This window comes from Coregonus clupeaformis, chromosome 11 (assembly GCF_020615455.1).
Source record: "Coregonus clupeaformis isolate EN_2021a chromosome 11, ASM2061545v1, whole genome shotgun sequence".
NCBI lineage: Eukaryota > Metazoa > Chordata > Actinopteri > Salmoniformes > Salmonidae > Coregonus > Coregonus clupeaformis.
The window spans coordinates 45,969,323-45,986,098 of NC_059202.1; the positions used below are offsets into that span (position 1 = coordinate 45,969,323).

A 16,776-nucleotide genomic window follows, 5' to 3' on the forward strand; every position below is an offset into this window, starting at 1 on the left:
CAGGAAGAGAACACTCTTAGAGAAGCTACCCACCCCAGGGATGAAAGTACTTTGACAGCTTGTGGCCTCTGTTGGGTCTCATAGGAAAAGTATGTTCCAACAGTACTTTCAACAGTAACTGCTGCTCATGCACAACAGCAATCGGTGGGCGCTGGATCATTTCTGTCACCTGCCCTTTGTGGTTTGGGGTTGACAGGCAGTGGAGGTACTAGGATGGCAGGCAGGGCAGACGCTGGGATGATGCCAAGCTGGCTGACCCTCTCTAGTCCATGAGAGGCCATGAGGTCTCAATTATAAGTTCCTGTGTGTGTGTGTGTGTGTGTGTGTGTGTGTGTGTTACCCCCTACAGCTGGCTTCGCCCCATCTCTCCAGAAAGAGAAGACCCACGGGAAAGCAGGGGGCTAGTGGGGGGGGTGAAGAGGGGGGAGTTGGGTGTGCTTTCTCTCGTAGAGGGGCGCGGAAGCATAATCCTGTGAGAGTGGATAGGGCCACGTGTCTTCAACACAAAGCGGGAAAATGGCTTGCCCATGGTGATTATGTCATGGCTGAAGTCAATCTTGACTGTGGTCTCCAAGGACTTCCAGTACTTGAGCATCTCTTCATCCTCCTCCTCTTCATCCACCTCCAGGATCGAGGGCAGGGATGGAGAGACACACACTGGGAGGAAAGGCCCAGACTGAAAGTTAACATCCCAGTGAATGGGCTTTACTTTCTTCCTGCGCCCTCGTTTGCTATTCTCCCATTCCCGCTCGGCCTTGGCACGGGAGGCGGGCATGTGCCACCGCTTGATAGGAGGCTGTTCTGCCAGTGGGACCAAGGGGGTCAAGAGGATTTCAAAGGGGCACTTCTCGCCCGCCTGCACGGCTCTCCTATTGGTCAGTAAAGTGGAGTGGTCGGTGCGACCTGTGTGGTTGGACTTAGGTCTGGGCAGGGGGTGACAGCCATCATATCCGCCTACGTTAGCTGGGTGGCAGACTGAAGGTGGACCACACAGGAATATCCTCTCAGTGCTACTGAAGGACAGGGGCTCAGAGGGTAATATGATTTGTCTGTCGTCCAGTAGCTCTGGCAGCTGCTGGTCCTGCATAGCAGACCGGATCTGTAAGAGCTGGATCCTCTCCGACACACGCCTCGATGGTCTGGCGTTGGCAGGCCGGGCTGGCACTGGGGAGGCAGGTGGGGCAGGCATAGGGAAAACAGGTAGACCAGGCACTCGGCTGGAAGGAACCGGAGAGGCAGATGGGGCAGGCACCAGAAGGTCAGGCACAGGGCTGACAGTTGGGGTAGGCAATGGGATGCCCATCTGGGCAGGTGGGGCTGACACTGCAATGGCTGGCAGCTTAGGGAAAGACTTGGTGATCTCCCTCCTACCCATGGAGTCTATAACCTCTAAGGTCCGGTTAGGGAACCTCAGAGTGCTGCCATCAGTATGTCTTGTGATCCTAGCTATCCCTGTCTTGGGTCGAGCCAGGATTCTGCATGCCTGGACCTCCGGCTGGAGGACATCCAAAGGATAACATGACGGCTGCCATCGGCTGCCATTGGACAGAGGCCGTCTGGCCTGAGCAGGAGGAGAGCGGGGCCTTTGGTCCTGGATGTTAGACCTCTGGGGAGGATTGGCCTGGATCCTGACCTCAGACTGGCTGCATGGAGTCCCAGATAAAGGAGCTACTGCCTTGGCTGCAGTGGAGCATACCTTGGGCCTCCTAGGGATGCCTCCTGGTGTCTGTGGTCTGCTGGGTTTAACCTCTGGCTCCTGCTTGTGGCTGGAGGTAAATGTGCTCCCACTGGTTTTGGTTTTGACTGGACCCAGACGCTTGCTACCCATTTGTCCCTCCAGCTGCAGATGAGGCATGCGAGGCACCTTAGGGGTGTTTTTTCTCCTTTGGACAGTGAGAGAGGTCACTGTGAGCAGTGGGGGCCTGATGGGTGGAGTGGCCATTGGAGGCCTTCCCAAGTCAGCCCTCTCTTCAGTCACATCCATGTTGTGGAAGTGGGATCGGCTATTCCTTCTCCCTGGTGGCATTGGCTGTAGGACAATATTACTGGCACGCCGGACACTGAGGATGTCTGTCAGGCTGTTCTCAGAACTGTTCTGACTGGTCTCTGGTGTCCTAGCCAATGGAGAGCTGGACTTCCGTCTGTCTTTCATGGCTGTGAGAGTCACAGTGGAGGAGCAAACAACAACAAAAAGCATGTTTGAGAATAAGAATATAGAATAGATTGCAGATATTTCAATAGAATTTGATCAAAGTTGTTATTATAAACTAGTGTTTTTCCACTTTCAAAGGACCAAAATGTTCATAAATTCATAAAAATGACAGATTCACAAACTAAGGCCTACCTTCAATTTGTACATCCAGATAATTTGCACACGTAGGATTTGACTATACAGTCTCAACAATATATTCTTGAAAACAGAAAGACAAGATCTGTTTTATTTTTCCTCGTTTTGTACATATTTTTTTGTCACAAAATCACAAAACATAATAGAGAAGTTTTTCTTACAATTATTGATAAAATAAAGTTCTCATAACATAAAAGTAATGTATATGAGATTATTTCGTTAATTATATGGCCTACCTCAGTTCAGGAAGAGTGTAATGACTTGTCTATAGAACGTCTTGTTTTAACAAAAGAATGCATCATTATGACATTATGTACATTATGACATAGCAGCCTTCCACCTCATCAAAGTTAGTCAAAACCACTTGAATAGGCCTAATGTAAAATTAAATACAATAGGCCTAATTCAATAATTGAATACAAATAATAGTTTGACAATAATTATTCCGTTTATTGGCTTTTATTTTCATTACAGTAGTAGTTTAGAATTTATTAAAATGTGATTAGGCCTGGTGACCTTAGCTCATTGAACATCTGTGTGGAACGTTCGCAGCTGACGCCACAAAGACGCCCCTTGAAAAAAAATCACGATTTCATATTCAACGTATTGGCATATATGCACGGAAAATAAATTCCCAGTACTCAAATAAATGTGAACATTTTATTATGTATTTATTATAGCATCCTCTTAGAACGAGAACCACCGTGGTGTCACTGTTTTAGAAAATAAAAAGGCACTAAATTAAACAGATTCATGACTTCTGCACGTCCCTCCTGCACAGTAGATGGCGCCAAAGTGCTCTCGTTTCTTCTTCGTTAGAAGAAGGAAGCAGACTTCTAAAGCATGCTGTGTGCTTTGCGCCGTTGTTTTTGATGATGTCCAAGTGCGAACATAGCTACAGGTATTTTGACTTCTATACTAAATTATAATAGCAGTAGTTGTGTGTTTTCTTGTTGTGCATTCGACCCACAATATTTTGGTCCCATTCGGTATTAGCATTGTGATAATGCCTAATGCCCAGATTGATGATGTCGACCAAACACAATTCAATATCACTTTTGAAATACAATAAATAGCCTATTAATTTGTTGACAAAACAAGTTAACAAATTATATGTTGGCTTCACGTCTCCAACTCAACTCAAATAAAATGTATGAAAAATGTATGCACTCACTAAAACTGTAAGTCGCTCTAGATAAGAGCGTCTGCTAAATGACTAAAATGTAAATGTAAATAAAAATTAAAGAATGGGATTAAGCCAGTATCTTAGATTGAACTATTTAAGCAGTAAATATATCCTTTAAATGTTGATCTTTGATTGCGTTGTCAACTAAACACAATTTAATATTACTTTTCTAATACAGTACAGTAAATAGTCTAAAGTTAAGACTATCTTACAAACGAATGTAACATTCAACCTTAAAATGAGTAACATGGCCACATTTTGAGGTTACTGAAACTATACATTTATTCTTATGTAACGTTAATCCAAAATTGCTGTAGTGTGTGTAGAATCTCGAACGGCATTGATCACTTGCACCATGTACTTTCAATGTAATCTCAACCTCAATCCAGCTAATTTGAATATGCTATTAGATGAAGCACAGTGTTGCTTAGTCGCCAGGGATGTGGGTTCGATTCCCACGGGTGGCCAGTACCAAAATGTATGCACTCACTACTGTAAATCGCTCTGAATAGGAGTGTATGCTTAATGACTAAAATGTAAATAACACATTAACGGTTGTGTGTGTGTATATACAGTACCAGTCAAAAGTTTGGACACTCCTACTCATTCAAGGGTTTTTCTTTATTTTCACTATTTTCTTCATTGTAGAATAAAACAATGAAATAACACATTTGGAATCATGTAGTAACCATGTAAATCATGTAGTAACCTATATTCACCCACTCAAAAAGTAAAATGTATTTTTGAGTGGGTGAATATAGGTTGTAATCTCATTGATCAACGTATCAGCCACATATTACCAAATGATCCACGTTGAAATGACACGGTGTGCCCAGTGGGTAGCTTGTTTGCATTAGCCATGCCTTATTCTATTCTCTTCTATTCACAAATTGTTTTGTCTTTTTTCAGCAAACAGAAAATTAGACTGCACCTCTCCCTCCATCTATCAAGATGGAGAACTTGATGAAAAGAACACCACAGCCGCAATGATCCAGAGAACAGGGCAAATGACATTGATTCAGCTGAAATAAAGATTCAAATAGATGAGATACGCATTGAGTACACTGAACAGATGAACACACTGGAAGAAGATAATCTAAGTGACCAGCCAGCAAACCAAGCAGACAGTTCGGATTCGCCACAAGAGGATTCTAAGTCTGATTCAGTCTTTCTTTTGTACACAGTGTGAGAAGAGCTTCCGTACTGCATCACGCTTAAAGCAGCACCTAACAATTCATGATGCTGACAGAACATACTGTTGCACAAAATGCGACAAGCACCTCCGATATGCATAGTGCCTAAGGAAGCACCTGACAATGGACAGTGAGAAAAATCTGTGAGGAAATTCTGTTCTGTTGCAAGAGCTTCAGTCAAACCATACTGGTATCAAACCCCATTCTTGTGAAGAGTGTGGGAAGAGCTTTGGTCTTCTGCAGGGTTTTCAGAGGCACCAATACACACACAAGCCCAAACCAGAAAAGTCCTGCCTCTTTGAGGATTGTGGAAAAAGCTTTCTTAACCTCACTCAGCTGGCCAGTTATAAACATGTTCACTCCAATGTTAAGTCACACACTTGTGAGGAGTGTGGTAAAAAATTCAAACAGTTTGGAGGTTTGACTGTACACTGCCGCACTCACACAGGGGGAGACACCGTTCTCTTGCAAAGAGTGCGGGAGAACATTTACGCAGTCTGGCTCCTAAGGTTCATATGTTAAAACACACAGGAGAGAGGTCATTCTCTTGTAAGGAGTGTGGTAAAACCTTAAACATCGCAAAGATGTTACGGCTTCACATGCTCGTTCACACAGGAGAAAAACTACATAAATGCCCTGAATGTGGGAAGGGAAACCAAATACAGTGATATACTGTATTTCACCACAAACTGAACTTTCCATAGAATGTTATTGTTGTCACGACTTCCTCCGAAGCTGCCTCCTCTCCTTGTTCGGGCAGGCTTCGCCGTTCGTCGTTACCGGCCTTCTAGCCACTGCCGCTCCTCATTTCATCATTCCATTTGTTTTGTCTTGTTTTTACACACACCTGGTTCATATCCCCTCATCAGTACCTGTATAAGTGTTCCCTCTGCCCCCTTGTCTTTGTGTGTGATTGTTTATTGTGGAGGTTACTATAGCTCGGTGGAGCTATATTGTATTTTGTATCGCCGGGATATTCACCCGTGTGCCTTGTTTTCTCCAGTGTGCCGTATTACCGCACTGGAGTGTGTTACGCATTGCTGCGTACAGCTGTATTGCCGAATAAACCATTTATTCTGTGATTTACCCTCCTGCGCCAGACTCTTGTCACAATCACCCGCTACAATTGTGGGTCGCCTTTTTGTAATATAATGCCTATGATACATTGTGTCAAAATAGTCTAATGATGCATAAGATAAAAGTGGTAATTCAATTTATAAAACTTTTTTTTAGCGCTTTTCATTATATAAAGAATCTGAGCGCTTTAAAGGAGTAAAGAAATAAGTGCAATGGTGACTTATTTCTCATTGAACTTGCATTGCAATTGCTGTACTGCATTACCGTTGTTGTCCATTTGAAACCCTTATGTTGTTGTTGTGGCAACAAAGTACAGTTGGGAAAAAAAGTATTTAGTCAGCCACCAATTGTGCAAGTTCTCCCACTTAAAAAAGATGAGAGAGGCCTGTAATTTTCATCATAGGTACACGTCAACTATGACAGACAAAATGAGCATTTTTTTCCAGAAAATCACATTGTAGGATTTTTAATGAATTTATTTGCAAATTATGGTGGAAAATAAGTATTTGGTCAATAACAAAAGTTTCTCAATACTTTGTTATATACCCTTTGTTGGCAATGACACAGGTCAAACGTTTTCTGTAAGTCTTCACAAGGTTTTCACACACTGTTGCTGGTATTTTGGCCCATTTCTCCATGCAGATCTCCTCTAGAGCAGTGATGTTTTGGGGCTGTCGCTGGGCAACACGGACTTTCAACTCCCTCCAAAGATTTTCTATGGGGTTGAGATCTGGAGACTGGCTAGGCCACTCCAGGACCTTGAAATGCTTCTTACGAAGCCACTCCTTCGTTGCCCGGGCGGTGTGTTTGGGATCATTGTCATGCTAAAAGACCCAGCCACGTTTCATCTTCAATGCCCTTGCTGATGGAAGGAGGTTTTCACTCAAAATCTCACGATACATGGCCCCATTCATTCTTTCCTTTACACGGATCAGTCGTCCTGGTCCCTTTGCAGAAAAAACAGCCCCAAAGCATGATGTTTCCACCCCCATGCTTCACAGTAGGTATGGTGTTCTTTGGATGCAACTCAGCATTCTTTGTCCTCCAAACACAACGAGTTGAGTTTTTACCAAAAAGTTATATTTTGGTTTCATCTGACCATATGACATTCTCCCAATCCTCTTCTGGATCATCCAAATGCACTCTAGCAAACTTCAGACGGGCCTGGACATGTACTGGCTTAAGCAGGGGGGACACGTCTAGCACTGCAGGATTTGAGTCCCTGGCGGCTTAGTGTGTTACTGATGGTAGGCTTTGTTACTTTGGTCCCAGCTCTCTGCAGGTCATTCACTAGGTCCCCCGTGTGGTTCTGGGAATTTTGCTACAAAAATCCTACAATGTGATTTTCTGGATTTTGTTTTCTCAATTTGTCTGTCATAGTTGACGTGTACCTATGATGAAAATTACAGGCCTCTCTCATCTTTTAAGTGGGAGAACTTGCACAATTGGTGGCTGACTAAATACTTTTTTTCCCCCACTGTAGATGACCTGATCTATGTACTTTGGCAGGGCCATACTTGTTAATGGGGATACCTGTAGTACTGTACTGTATGTCAACCTTTCAGTGAATAATGAGTGATTTGAAATGTAAAAGTGTTGTGCACAGAATTAACACTAACCTCCACCTTTATTCAATGCCTTGATTGAAGAAAACTATACAGGCACATATTGCACTCAAAATATATGCTTTACTGCAGTGGTTTCCAACCTGTGGTCTGCGGACCACTGGTGGTCCACTGGGGTACTGTAGGTGGTCCGTACATTTTATTGATTCCCAAAATAATAACAGTTGGGAGTATTTATGGTATAATAAGCGATTTTACATTACTTTTCACAATACAAATTGTTTATAATAATAGGCCTTTAATCTGTTACATTCACAGATAAAATTGACTCAAAATTTGACAGCCAAGATATTTTATGTAAAAAAATTCTGAGACTCTGTGAATGGTGGTCCTCAAGAGCTGTTGACAGTGATTTGGTGGTCCTCTGAATGGAAGAGGCTGTGAACCGCTGCTATACTGAACATATTGCGTTGTAAAATAAATAAATAATCCTGACATTGCCTTGTATAATCTCACACATCCCTCTCTAGCATGGCTTAAACTAGCCTTTTTCTCGCTTCATTTTTCACAGTTTGAATACATCTATAAAAAAACAAGGAAATACAATTACAATTTTATTAAAACCAGCAAGAAGGATCTAAATCGATATACCAAATGCACTTCTGGAGGTGCTATCTGGAAATTCAACTGTTTCTGATTGAATACCCACCTAGGTTTTATCTACTTCATTATCTGTGATTGACAACGATGTGTGTTCTATTTCTTTGATACAACTGTATCAGTATTTGGTTTAAATGCACTAGTAGAGACTATTTTATGTTGGTTGAATCCCCCTTCCTCATACTGTATGGTATCCAGGCAAGGTGTGCACTCAGACACTATTCTATGTGTTCTAATTCATTGCTTTATGAATTGGATCCACTCCACTACACAGGATATGGTGAATATAAAGAAGAGACCGTTGGTGTATTCTATGTTTTTGTTAGGGTAAACCGCTGTCTCGTACTATACTACATCCAGGGAAGGTGAGCATACCTCAGTAACTCTGTGTGTACTCTGTGTTCGTGTCTTTGTCCAAGTAAATCCCTCCCTCTTGCTGTACTCTACCTCAGGTATAAGTCAGAGAGGGAGAGAGAGGGATGTGTCAGCTTTGAATGAAACCTAATCCTCCTTCTCCTTCACTTGCACCCCGGGGGCTTCGTTTGGCCTGCTCTCTCTCTGTATGGCGCTCAGGTGTGCTCTTACATGCTGAGACTCCATGTCATTACCGCTGTAATCACAGTCAGGGTCTGGAGCAGGTAAGCGCTGATTCTGGAAGCATACAGGGAAGACTGCTCATATTGTAAGTACTACTACTGTCTGCGTTATGATATGAGAAAGCTAGCTAGTGTATTGTTGCACCGATCTTATGATATGGTCTGTAATAAGCTTTGAATGGAACATACGTTTTGTTCTTACATCATCACTTTTTATCAGATACTCTATTGGGAAGTTGACTTGAGGCAAATCTGGTGCAGTAGATCACTTATCAAATAAAGGTCTCACATAGGTCTCATACTTTTTCCCCCTGAGTAGTTGGCAGTTATTTGGTTTGAAGTAATTTTAGTGTGATATATTTGAGATGACATCTTGTTTCACTGCCTCTTTGATTACTTTTGTGGGATATTCATTTGATTCTACCCAACGCTTTAATCATTGCTGCGTTATGAAAGGTAAGCTTGGCTTTTATATGGTGTTGAGTTAAGCTTAAACCATGTATTTAGATTGTAGGTAGGTATTGTAGTTTGGTATTATAGGTAGCTTACTCAGGTAGTTATTGAAGGTTATTGTAGGTAATTATTGTAGGTAAGTATTGTATTCGGCAGACCCCGCGAAGCACGAGGCTAGCTTACCCACTACTTGGACCAACAAAGCTAGCTAGCTAGCTAGCGGCTAGCTACTGGTAACTTTTGCAACTGTGGTTAATTGTTTCCAATGTTATTTCATGCTTAAGAGTACCTGTGATTGAGCCAGCTAGCTGCTACCATTCAGCTGTTTTTCTAACCTCATCCGAGGCATTAACGTTAGGTGGTTGGTAGCTGCTGTACTTAATTACAGCTACTGATAACAGTCTGCTGTAGTTTACAACAATTCTAATTTCTAAAGTGGAAGTTGGGAGAGTTTTACTCGGGTGGTTCAGTGAAACAATTATAGTTTCTGAGGTGGAAGTTGGGGAGAGTTATATATATTTTTTTTGGGTGAGGGAGGCCTGCTCTCTCCTTTCCCAGATGTTTAGTTCATTTCATTCCGATCTCCTCTGCATTATTGTAGCCATCTGCTGCAGCCTGTCAACTATGCCTCTGCCTATCCCTGTTCTCTCCTCTCCGCACAGGCTACACAAACGCCTCACACCGCGTGGCTGCTGCCTCTCTAATCTGGTGGTCCCTGCACGCACCACACACCTGGAGTTCCAGGTCTCAGGCAGCCTCTGGAACTGCCGTTCTGCCGCCAACAAGGCTGACTTCATCCCAGCCTATGCTACCCTCCAGTCCCTCGACTTCCTGGCGCTGACGGAAACATGGATTACCACTGAAAACACTGCTCCTCCTACTGCTCTCTCCTCGTCTGACCATGTGTTCTCGCATACCCCGAGAGCATCTGGTCAGAGGGGTGGTGGCACAGGAATCCTCATCTCTCCCAAGTGGTCATTCTCAATTTTTCCCCTAACCCATCTGTCTATCTCCTCATTTGAATTCCACGCTGTCACAGTCACTAGCCCATTTATGCTTAATATCCTTGTCATCTATCGCCCTCCAGGTTCCCTTGGAGAGTTCATCAATGAGCTTGACGCCTTGATAAGTTCCTTTCCTGAGGATGGCTCACCCTTCACAGTTTTTGGGGGATTTCAACCTCCCTACGTCTACATTTGACTCATTTCTCTCTGCCTCCTTCTTTCCACTCCTCTCCTCTTTTGACCTCACCCTCTCACCCCCACTCACAAGGCAGGCAATACGCTTGACTTCATCTTTACTAGATGTTGCTCTTCTACTAATCTCACTGCAACTCCCTCCATGTCTCCGACCACTACTTTGTATCCTTTTCTCTCTCGCTCTCCTCCAACACTACTCACTCTGCCCCTACACAGATGGTAACGCCGCCGTCGCAACCTTCGCTCTCTCTCTCCCACTACTCTCTCCTCTTCCATCCTATCATCTCTTCCCTCTGCTCAATCCTTCTCCCTCCAATCTCCTGATTCTGCCTCCTCAACCCTCCTCTCCTCCCTTTCTGCATCCTTTGACTCCCTGTGTCCCCTATCCTCCCGGCCGGCTCGGTCCTCCCCTCCAGCTCCGTGGCTTGATGACTCATTGCGAGCTCACAGAACAGAGCTCCGGGCAGCTGAGCGGAAATGGAAGAAAACTAAACTCCCTGCCGACCTGGCATCTTTTCACTCCCTCCTCTCTACATTTTCTTCATCTGTTTCTGCTGCTAAGGCCACTTTCTACCACTCTAAATTCCAAGCATCTGCCTCTAACCCTAGGAAGCTCTTTGCCACATTCTCCTCACTGCTGAACCCCCCTCCTCCCTCTCTGTGGATTACTTTGTCAACCACTTTGAAAAGAAGGTTGACGACATCCGATCCTCGTTTGTTAAGTCTAATGACACTGCTGGTCCTGCTCACACTGCCCTACCCTATGCTTTGACTTCTTTCTCCCCTCTCTCTCCAGATAAAATCTTGCGACTAGTGACTGCAGGCCGCCCAACAACCTGCCCGCTTGACCCCATCCCCTCCTCTCTTCTCCAGACCATCTCCGGTGACCTTCTCCCCTACCTCACCTCGCTGATCAACTCATCCTTGACCGCTGGCCATGTCCCTTCCGTCTTCAAGAGAGCGAGAGTTGCACCCCTTCTCAAAAACCAACACTCGATCCCACTGATGTCAACAACTACAGACCAGTATCCCTTCTTTCTTTTCTTTCCAAAACTATTGAGCGTGCCGTCTTTAGCCAACTCTCTTGCTATCTCTCTCAGAATGACCTTCTTGATCCAAACCAGTCAGGTTTCAGGACTGGTCATTCAACTGAGACTGCTCTTCTCTGTGTCACGGAGGCTCTCCGCACTGCTAAAGCTAACTCTCTCTCCTCTGCTCTTGTCCTTCTAGACCTGTCTGCTGCCTTTGATACAGTGAACCATCAGATCCTCCTCTCCACCCTCTCCGAGCTGGGCATCTCCGGCGCGGCTCACTCCTGGATTGCGTCCTACCTGACCGGTCGCTCCTACCAAGTGGCGTGGCGAGAAGCTGTCTCCGCACCACTTGCTCTCACCACTGGTGTCCCCCAGGGCTCAGTTCTAGGCCCTCTCATTTTCTCCCTATACACCAAGTCACTTGGCTCTGTCATATCCTCACATGGCCTCTCCTATCATTGCTACGCTGACGATACACAACTAATCTTCTTCTTTCCCCCTTCTGATAACCAGGTGGCGAATCGCATCTCTGCATGTCTGGCCGACATATCAGTATGGATGACGGATCACCACCTCAAGCTGAACCCTGGCAAGACGGAGCTGCTCTTCCTCCCGGGGAAGGACTGCCCGTTCCATGATCTCGCCATCACGGTTGACAACTCCGTTGTGTCCTCCTCCCAGAGTGCGAAGAGCCTTGGCGTGACCCTGGACAACACCCTGTCGATTCTCCGCTAACATCAAGGCGGTGACCCGATCCTGCAGGTTCATGCTCTACAACATTCGGAGAGTACGACCCTGCCTTACACAGGAAGCGGCACAGGTCCTAATCCAGGCACTTGTCATCTCCCGTCTGGATTACTGCAACTCGCTGTTGGCTGGGCTCCCTGCCTGTGCCATTAAACCCCTACAACTCATCCAGAATGCCGCAGCCCGTCTGGTGTTCAACCTTCCCAAGTTCTCTCACGTCACCCCTCCTCCGCACACTCCACTGGCTTCCAGTTGAAGCTCGCATCCGTTACAAGACCATGGTGCTTGCCTATGGAGCAGTGAGGGGAACGGCACCTCCGTACCTTCAGGCTCTGATCAGTCCCTACACCCAAACGAGGGCATTGCGTTCATCCACCTCTGGCCTGCTGGCTCCCCTTCCTCTGCGGAAGCATAGTTCCCGCTCAGCCCAGTCAAAACTGTTCGCTGCTCTGGCACCCCAATGGTGGAACAAGCTCCCTCACGACGCCAGGACAGCGGAGTCACTCACCACCTTCCGGAGACATTTGAAACCCCACCTCTTTAAGGAACACCTGGGATAGGATAAAGTAATCCTTCTACCCCCAATGTCAGCTACAGCATGTTGGATTGCTTGCTGTACATTCAATTCTAGCGACTATTTTTCACCTGAGATTTGAGTTACTGTATGGAATGGTTTCATGATGCAAGTCGAAGCATAGCCTAGAGTAAATCCCCAAACTATCTCTTGAGGCCCATACATTCCCAATAAAGTTCATTCCTCCCTTGAGGGTGCACTTTTGCAGAGAACCGTGATATACGGCATTGTACATTCCAATGTAGTCCCTTGGGCATATTATTTTGCTGCCATGCATTTAAGTCTCCCATTGTGAATTGGCTATATGACCCACGATGTGAGAAAAGTAGCCCATACAATTAGGGAGATGGTCAAATCAGTCACACCACCAAAGGCATTGCAGCTTAGCTAATATCACATCACCAGAATGATCTGAATATTTAGTGATGAAGCGAATGGCTTCTGTGGTATGTGTAAACTTTACTGTTGTAGGCACTTTGTATTTACAATACATTGCCTAAACATTTGGTAGTTTAGGATCTTAATTTGATCACGCTTTTGTTGTTGAGAATTTTCCTGCACTGCAGCAAATGCAGATTATTTATATAAATTAACTGAAAACCCACACTAACACACAGTTATATTAACAACATTGCACTTTTCATGTAGCCTACTTTTGTCCAGCTAATAGCCAAACCACCGATCAAGTAACATTATGGACTAAACGTTCAAGTCCTGTTGCTGCAGGATTCTTTTGCTGTGACAGTATACAGGTAACTAACTAAATAAAGTAACCACCAACATAAGTCCCCTGTAGATCAGTTGGTAGAGCATTGCACTTGCAACGCCAAGGTTGTGGGTTCGTTTCCCACGGGGGCCAGTATGAAAATGTATGCACTCACTAAGTGTAAGTCGCTCTGGATAAGAGCGTCTGCTAAATGACTAAAATGTAAATGTGAATAAAGTGTCTTAATAAGGCGTTGGGCCACCACAAGCCAGAACAGCTTCAATGCATCTTTGCATCAATTTTTACAAATGTCTGGAACTCTACTGGAGGGATGTGACACCATTCTTCCACGAGAAATTCCATCATTTGGTGTCTCCCATGGGCGTTCAATTGGGTTGAGATCTGGTGACAGAAACAGCCATAGCATATGGTTTACATCATATTCATGCTCATCAAACCATTCAGTGACCACTCGTGTCCTGTGGATGGGGGCATTGTCATTGTATGTGGGCATAGCCATGGTAGCCAAAATAATGACCTGCCCAGCATGTCTGGACCTATTTATCAGCATGTTGGTGAAACCTTGATTTTACCTGTGATAATGTGAATACCCTCACCTAATTGTACTGGTAGAAAGGTCCTGGACATCAACTCTCCACTCTACAATTTTTTTCGGCTAATGTGTTGTTCACTGTCTGACCTATGACCAAGACCTGACTAATTAATTTTTACAGACCCTCTCCCTTCCTTCCCCATTGACAGTGATAAACACTTTGGTCTGGTTCACTGGACCCTTATTCATTATTGGACTAAAAAGCACCTCCAATAGAGCATCTCTGTTGAGTCTGCTTCTTTGTCAAGGAATTGTCACGGTTCAGACAGACGACAAGAGGACCACAATTGCGTCACACCAGAAAGTTTATTTAAACTTAAGGGGAAAGGGATGTAGGGAGTGAGTGAAGGCTCCAGGGGTTATCCCGTCCGATGTGCTGGGTCTGTGCCTCCCCCAGTGGCAGCGATGCGTCCGATGACGCCGGTGGTTGGTGGTCCAGAAGTCCTGGGGGGAGGAAACACAGACACAACGGGGCGGATGAAAACAGGCAGAAGTACAGTTCAAGGGGAAATCCAAATACGTTGTAGCAAGGCAGAAGGCTGGTCAGAGTTACCGGGGTCGAAGAGTAGTCAGGAGTCGTAACGGCAGGAAGCAGGTCTGGTTCTCCTGGGGCAGAAGAGTATCCAGGAATCAGGCAGGTCCGGGGTCACAAAACAGGGGTGAGCCAAAGCGCGAGCACACAGGTTCGGGTGTGAGCTTTGCAGACGATCTGACAAAGGAGAGCTGAAAGACAGGGCTATAAATACTGGGAGAGGTTAGTGGGTAATGCAGCGCAGCTGGCAGAGTAATTAGAGCCGAGCAGAGCAGGGACAGGTGGAGCTAGTTAGGCTGAGTAGAGAGAGAGTGGTGAGCAGAGTGGAAACAACTTAAGGTGGTAACCCAGTGGAGTGAGAGGGCTCATGACAGAACCCCCCAAGGGACGGCCCCAGAAGTCCCAAGAGCAACACCACGCCGGGCGGGAGGAGGGGAGCCGGAGGAGGGCTAGAACTCCTCCGAACGGTCCGAGCGAACGTCCTCATCCTCGGAGGAAGCCGGAGGGCCGTGGTCGGGAGATGGGACAGGTCCCGAGACAGGATCAGGCACAGGACAGGAAGCCGAGCGGGCAGGACGGTTAGGGATCCCTCTGGGGCGGCCCCTACGGATTGCAGGTTGATCAGGATGCCGTTGGTGGAAAGCGGTGATGAGAGTCCTATCCACAATCCGACTAGCTGGCACCCAGGTCCTTTCCTCAGGTCCATAGCCCTCCCCAGTCAATGAGGTACTGGAGACCCCTACCCTTCCGTCTGGACCGAAGCAGGCGGCGGGACGGTGTAAACCAGACCACCATCGACGAGCCGTGGAGGAGGAAGACAAGGCGCAGCAGGGACCAGCGGACTCTCATGGACGGGCTTAATCTTAGACACATGGAAAGTGGGGTGCACCCTCAGGGAATTAGGCAGTTGGAGCCGGACAGCAGTTGGGCTAATCACTCTTATGATAGGGAATGGGCCAATGAACCGAGGTGCCAGCTTCTGCGACTCCACCCTGAGTGGCAGGTTCTTCGATGACAACCACACCCTTTGACCAACATGGTAGGTGGGAGCAGGAATTCTCCGACGGTTGGCCCCGGTAGTGTAGCTGGCAACGGATCTGAGGAGTGTGGCTCTAGCTTTGTTAAACACCTCTCTGAGACCATGGTAGCATTCTGGGACATTGGAGAGGTCAGGAGCGGAGTTAGTAGGTACTGGCCGAGGGGGTAGTGCGGCAGCAAGCAGGCAGGTTCGGTGGCAGTCCTCTCCCCACTCCCTGATCACCCCGGTCACCCAGTCGAGCTGAGGGTTGTGCCGGGCGGAGCCATGGGTAACCCAGGATGAGGGTTGGCCTGGAGAGGGGAGCAGGTGAAACTGGATAGTTTCTTGATGGTTTCGGACAGACCCATCGAGACCGGGGCCGTGACATGAGTGACCGATCCGAGTAAGTGTCCGTCCAGTGCCCGGGCAGGAATAGGAGGTGTCAAACGGAGGTTCTCCAGTCCCAGTTGGCGTGCCAGCTTGATGTCCATTATGTTGGCTTCGGCGCCAGAATCCACCAGAGCAGCCAGGGTGTGAGTTGAGTCAGAGAGGCGGAGGTGAACTTGCAGCAGGGGTTTGCGGTCGGAGGACTGGATGGTCATTGAACTCAACCGGACTCCCCCTATGCCCGGTGAGCTTCGGCCCTTAAAGGGCAGGTTACCACACGATGTCCGTCACCTCCACAATAGAGGCAGAGGTTTGAGGTGAGCTGCCGCTGGCGCTCTGCAGGAGTGAGAGAGGCTCGCCCAATCTCCATAGGCTCAGACTGATCAAGCTGACCTGGGTGAGTGGCAGTAGATGACAGGAACCCAGTCGGATCTCTCCGAATGCCGGTAGTAGGTGGACCTTGGCGCCCCCTCTCACGACGGACGGGTCTGTATCCTTCTGTCGATCCTGACAGTCAGTGCGATGGCTTCATCAAGAGTGGAAGGCAGTTCCTGGGAGACCAACTCGTCCTTGATATAGTCAGCCAAACTATGGAAGAACGCGTCCACCAACGATGGTGTGTTCCAAGAACTTCGTCTAGCCAGGGTTCGGAAGTCGATGGAATGGTCTGCGACTGTACGTCTGCCTTGTCGAATACTGAACAGTTCACGAGACGCCTCTGCGGTTGGTGAATCCAGGTCAAACACCTTCAGCATCTCCTCAGCAAACAGGTCGAAGGTTGCACATGCGGGGGGTTTGACGTTCGAACTCTGCTGTTCCCCAGAGTCGAGCTCGGCCCGTCAGGTGAGTGATGGCATACCCAACCTTAGCCCCTCCGTGGCGAAGGTCC

At 46.7% G+C, this 16,776-nt stretch overlaps 1 protein-coding gene across 1 annotated transcript; it reads right to left on the bottom strand.

Moving 5' to 3' along the window:
• Positions 1 to 343: 343 nt before the first annotated feature.
• On the bottom strand, positions 344 to 2,433 carry LOC121577163 (proline-rich protein 36). Its single transcript, XM_041890937.2, has 2 exons — positions 2,345 to 2,433; positions 344 to 2,154 (listed from the first exon to the last, which is right to left on the bottom strand). The coding sequence occupies exon 2, from the start codon at positions 2,150 to 2,152 to the stop codon at positions 344 to 346; it is 1,809 nt and encodes a 602-aa protein (XP_041746871.2). The 5' UTR covers positions 2,153 to 2,154; positions 2,345 to 2,433.
• Between the last annotated feature and the right edge of the window lie 14,343 nt (positions 2,434 to 16,776).

What these genes read in the sequence shown, in the direction of transcription:
- LOC121577163 (XM_041890937.2), bottom strand. Translation starts at nt 2,152, where the DNA reads ATGAAAGACAGACGGAAGTCCAGCTCTCCATTGGCTAGGACACCAGAG.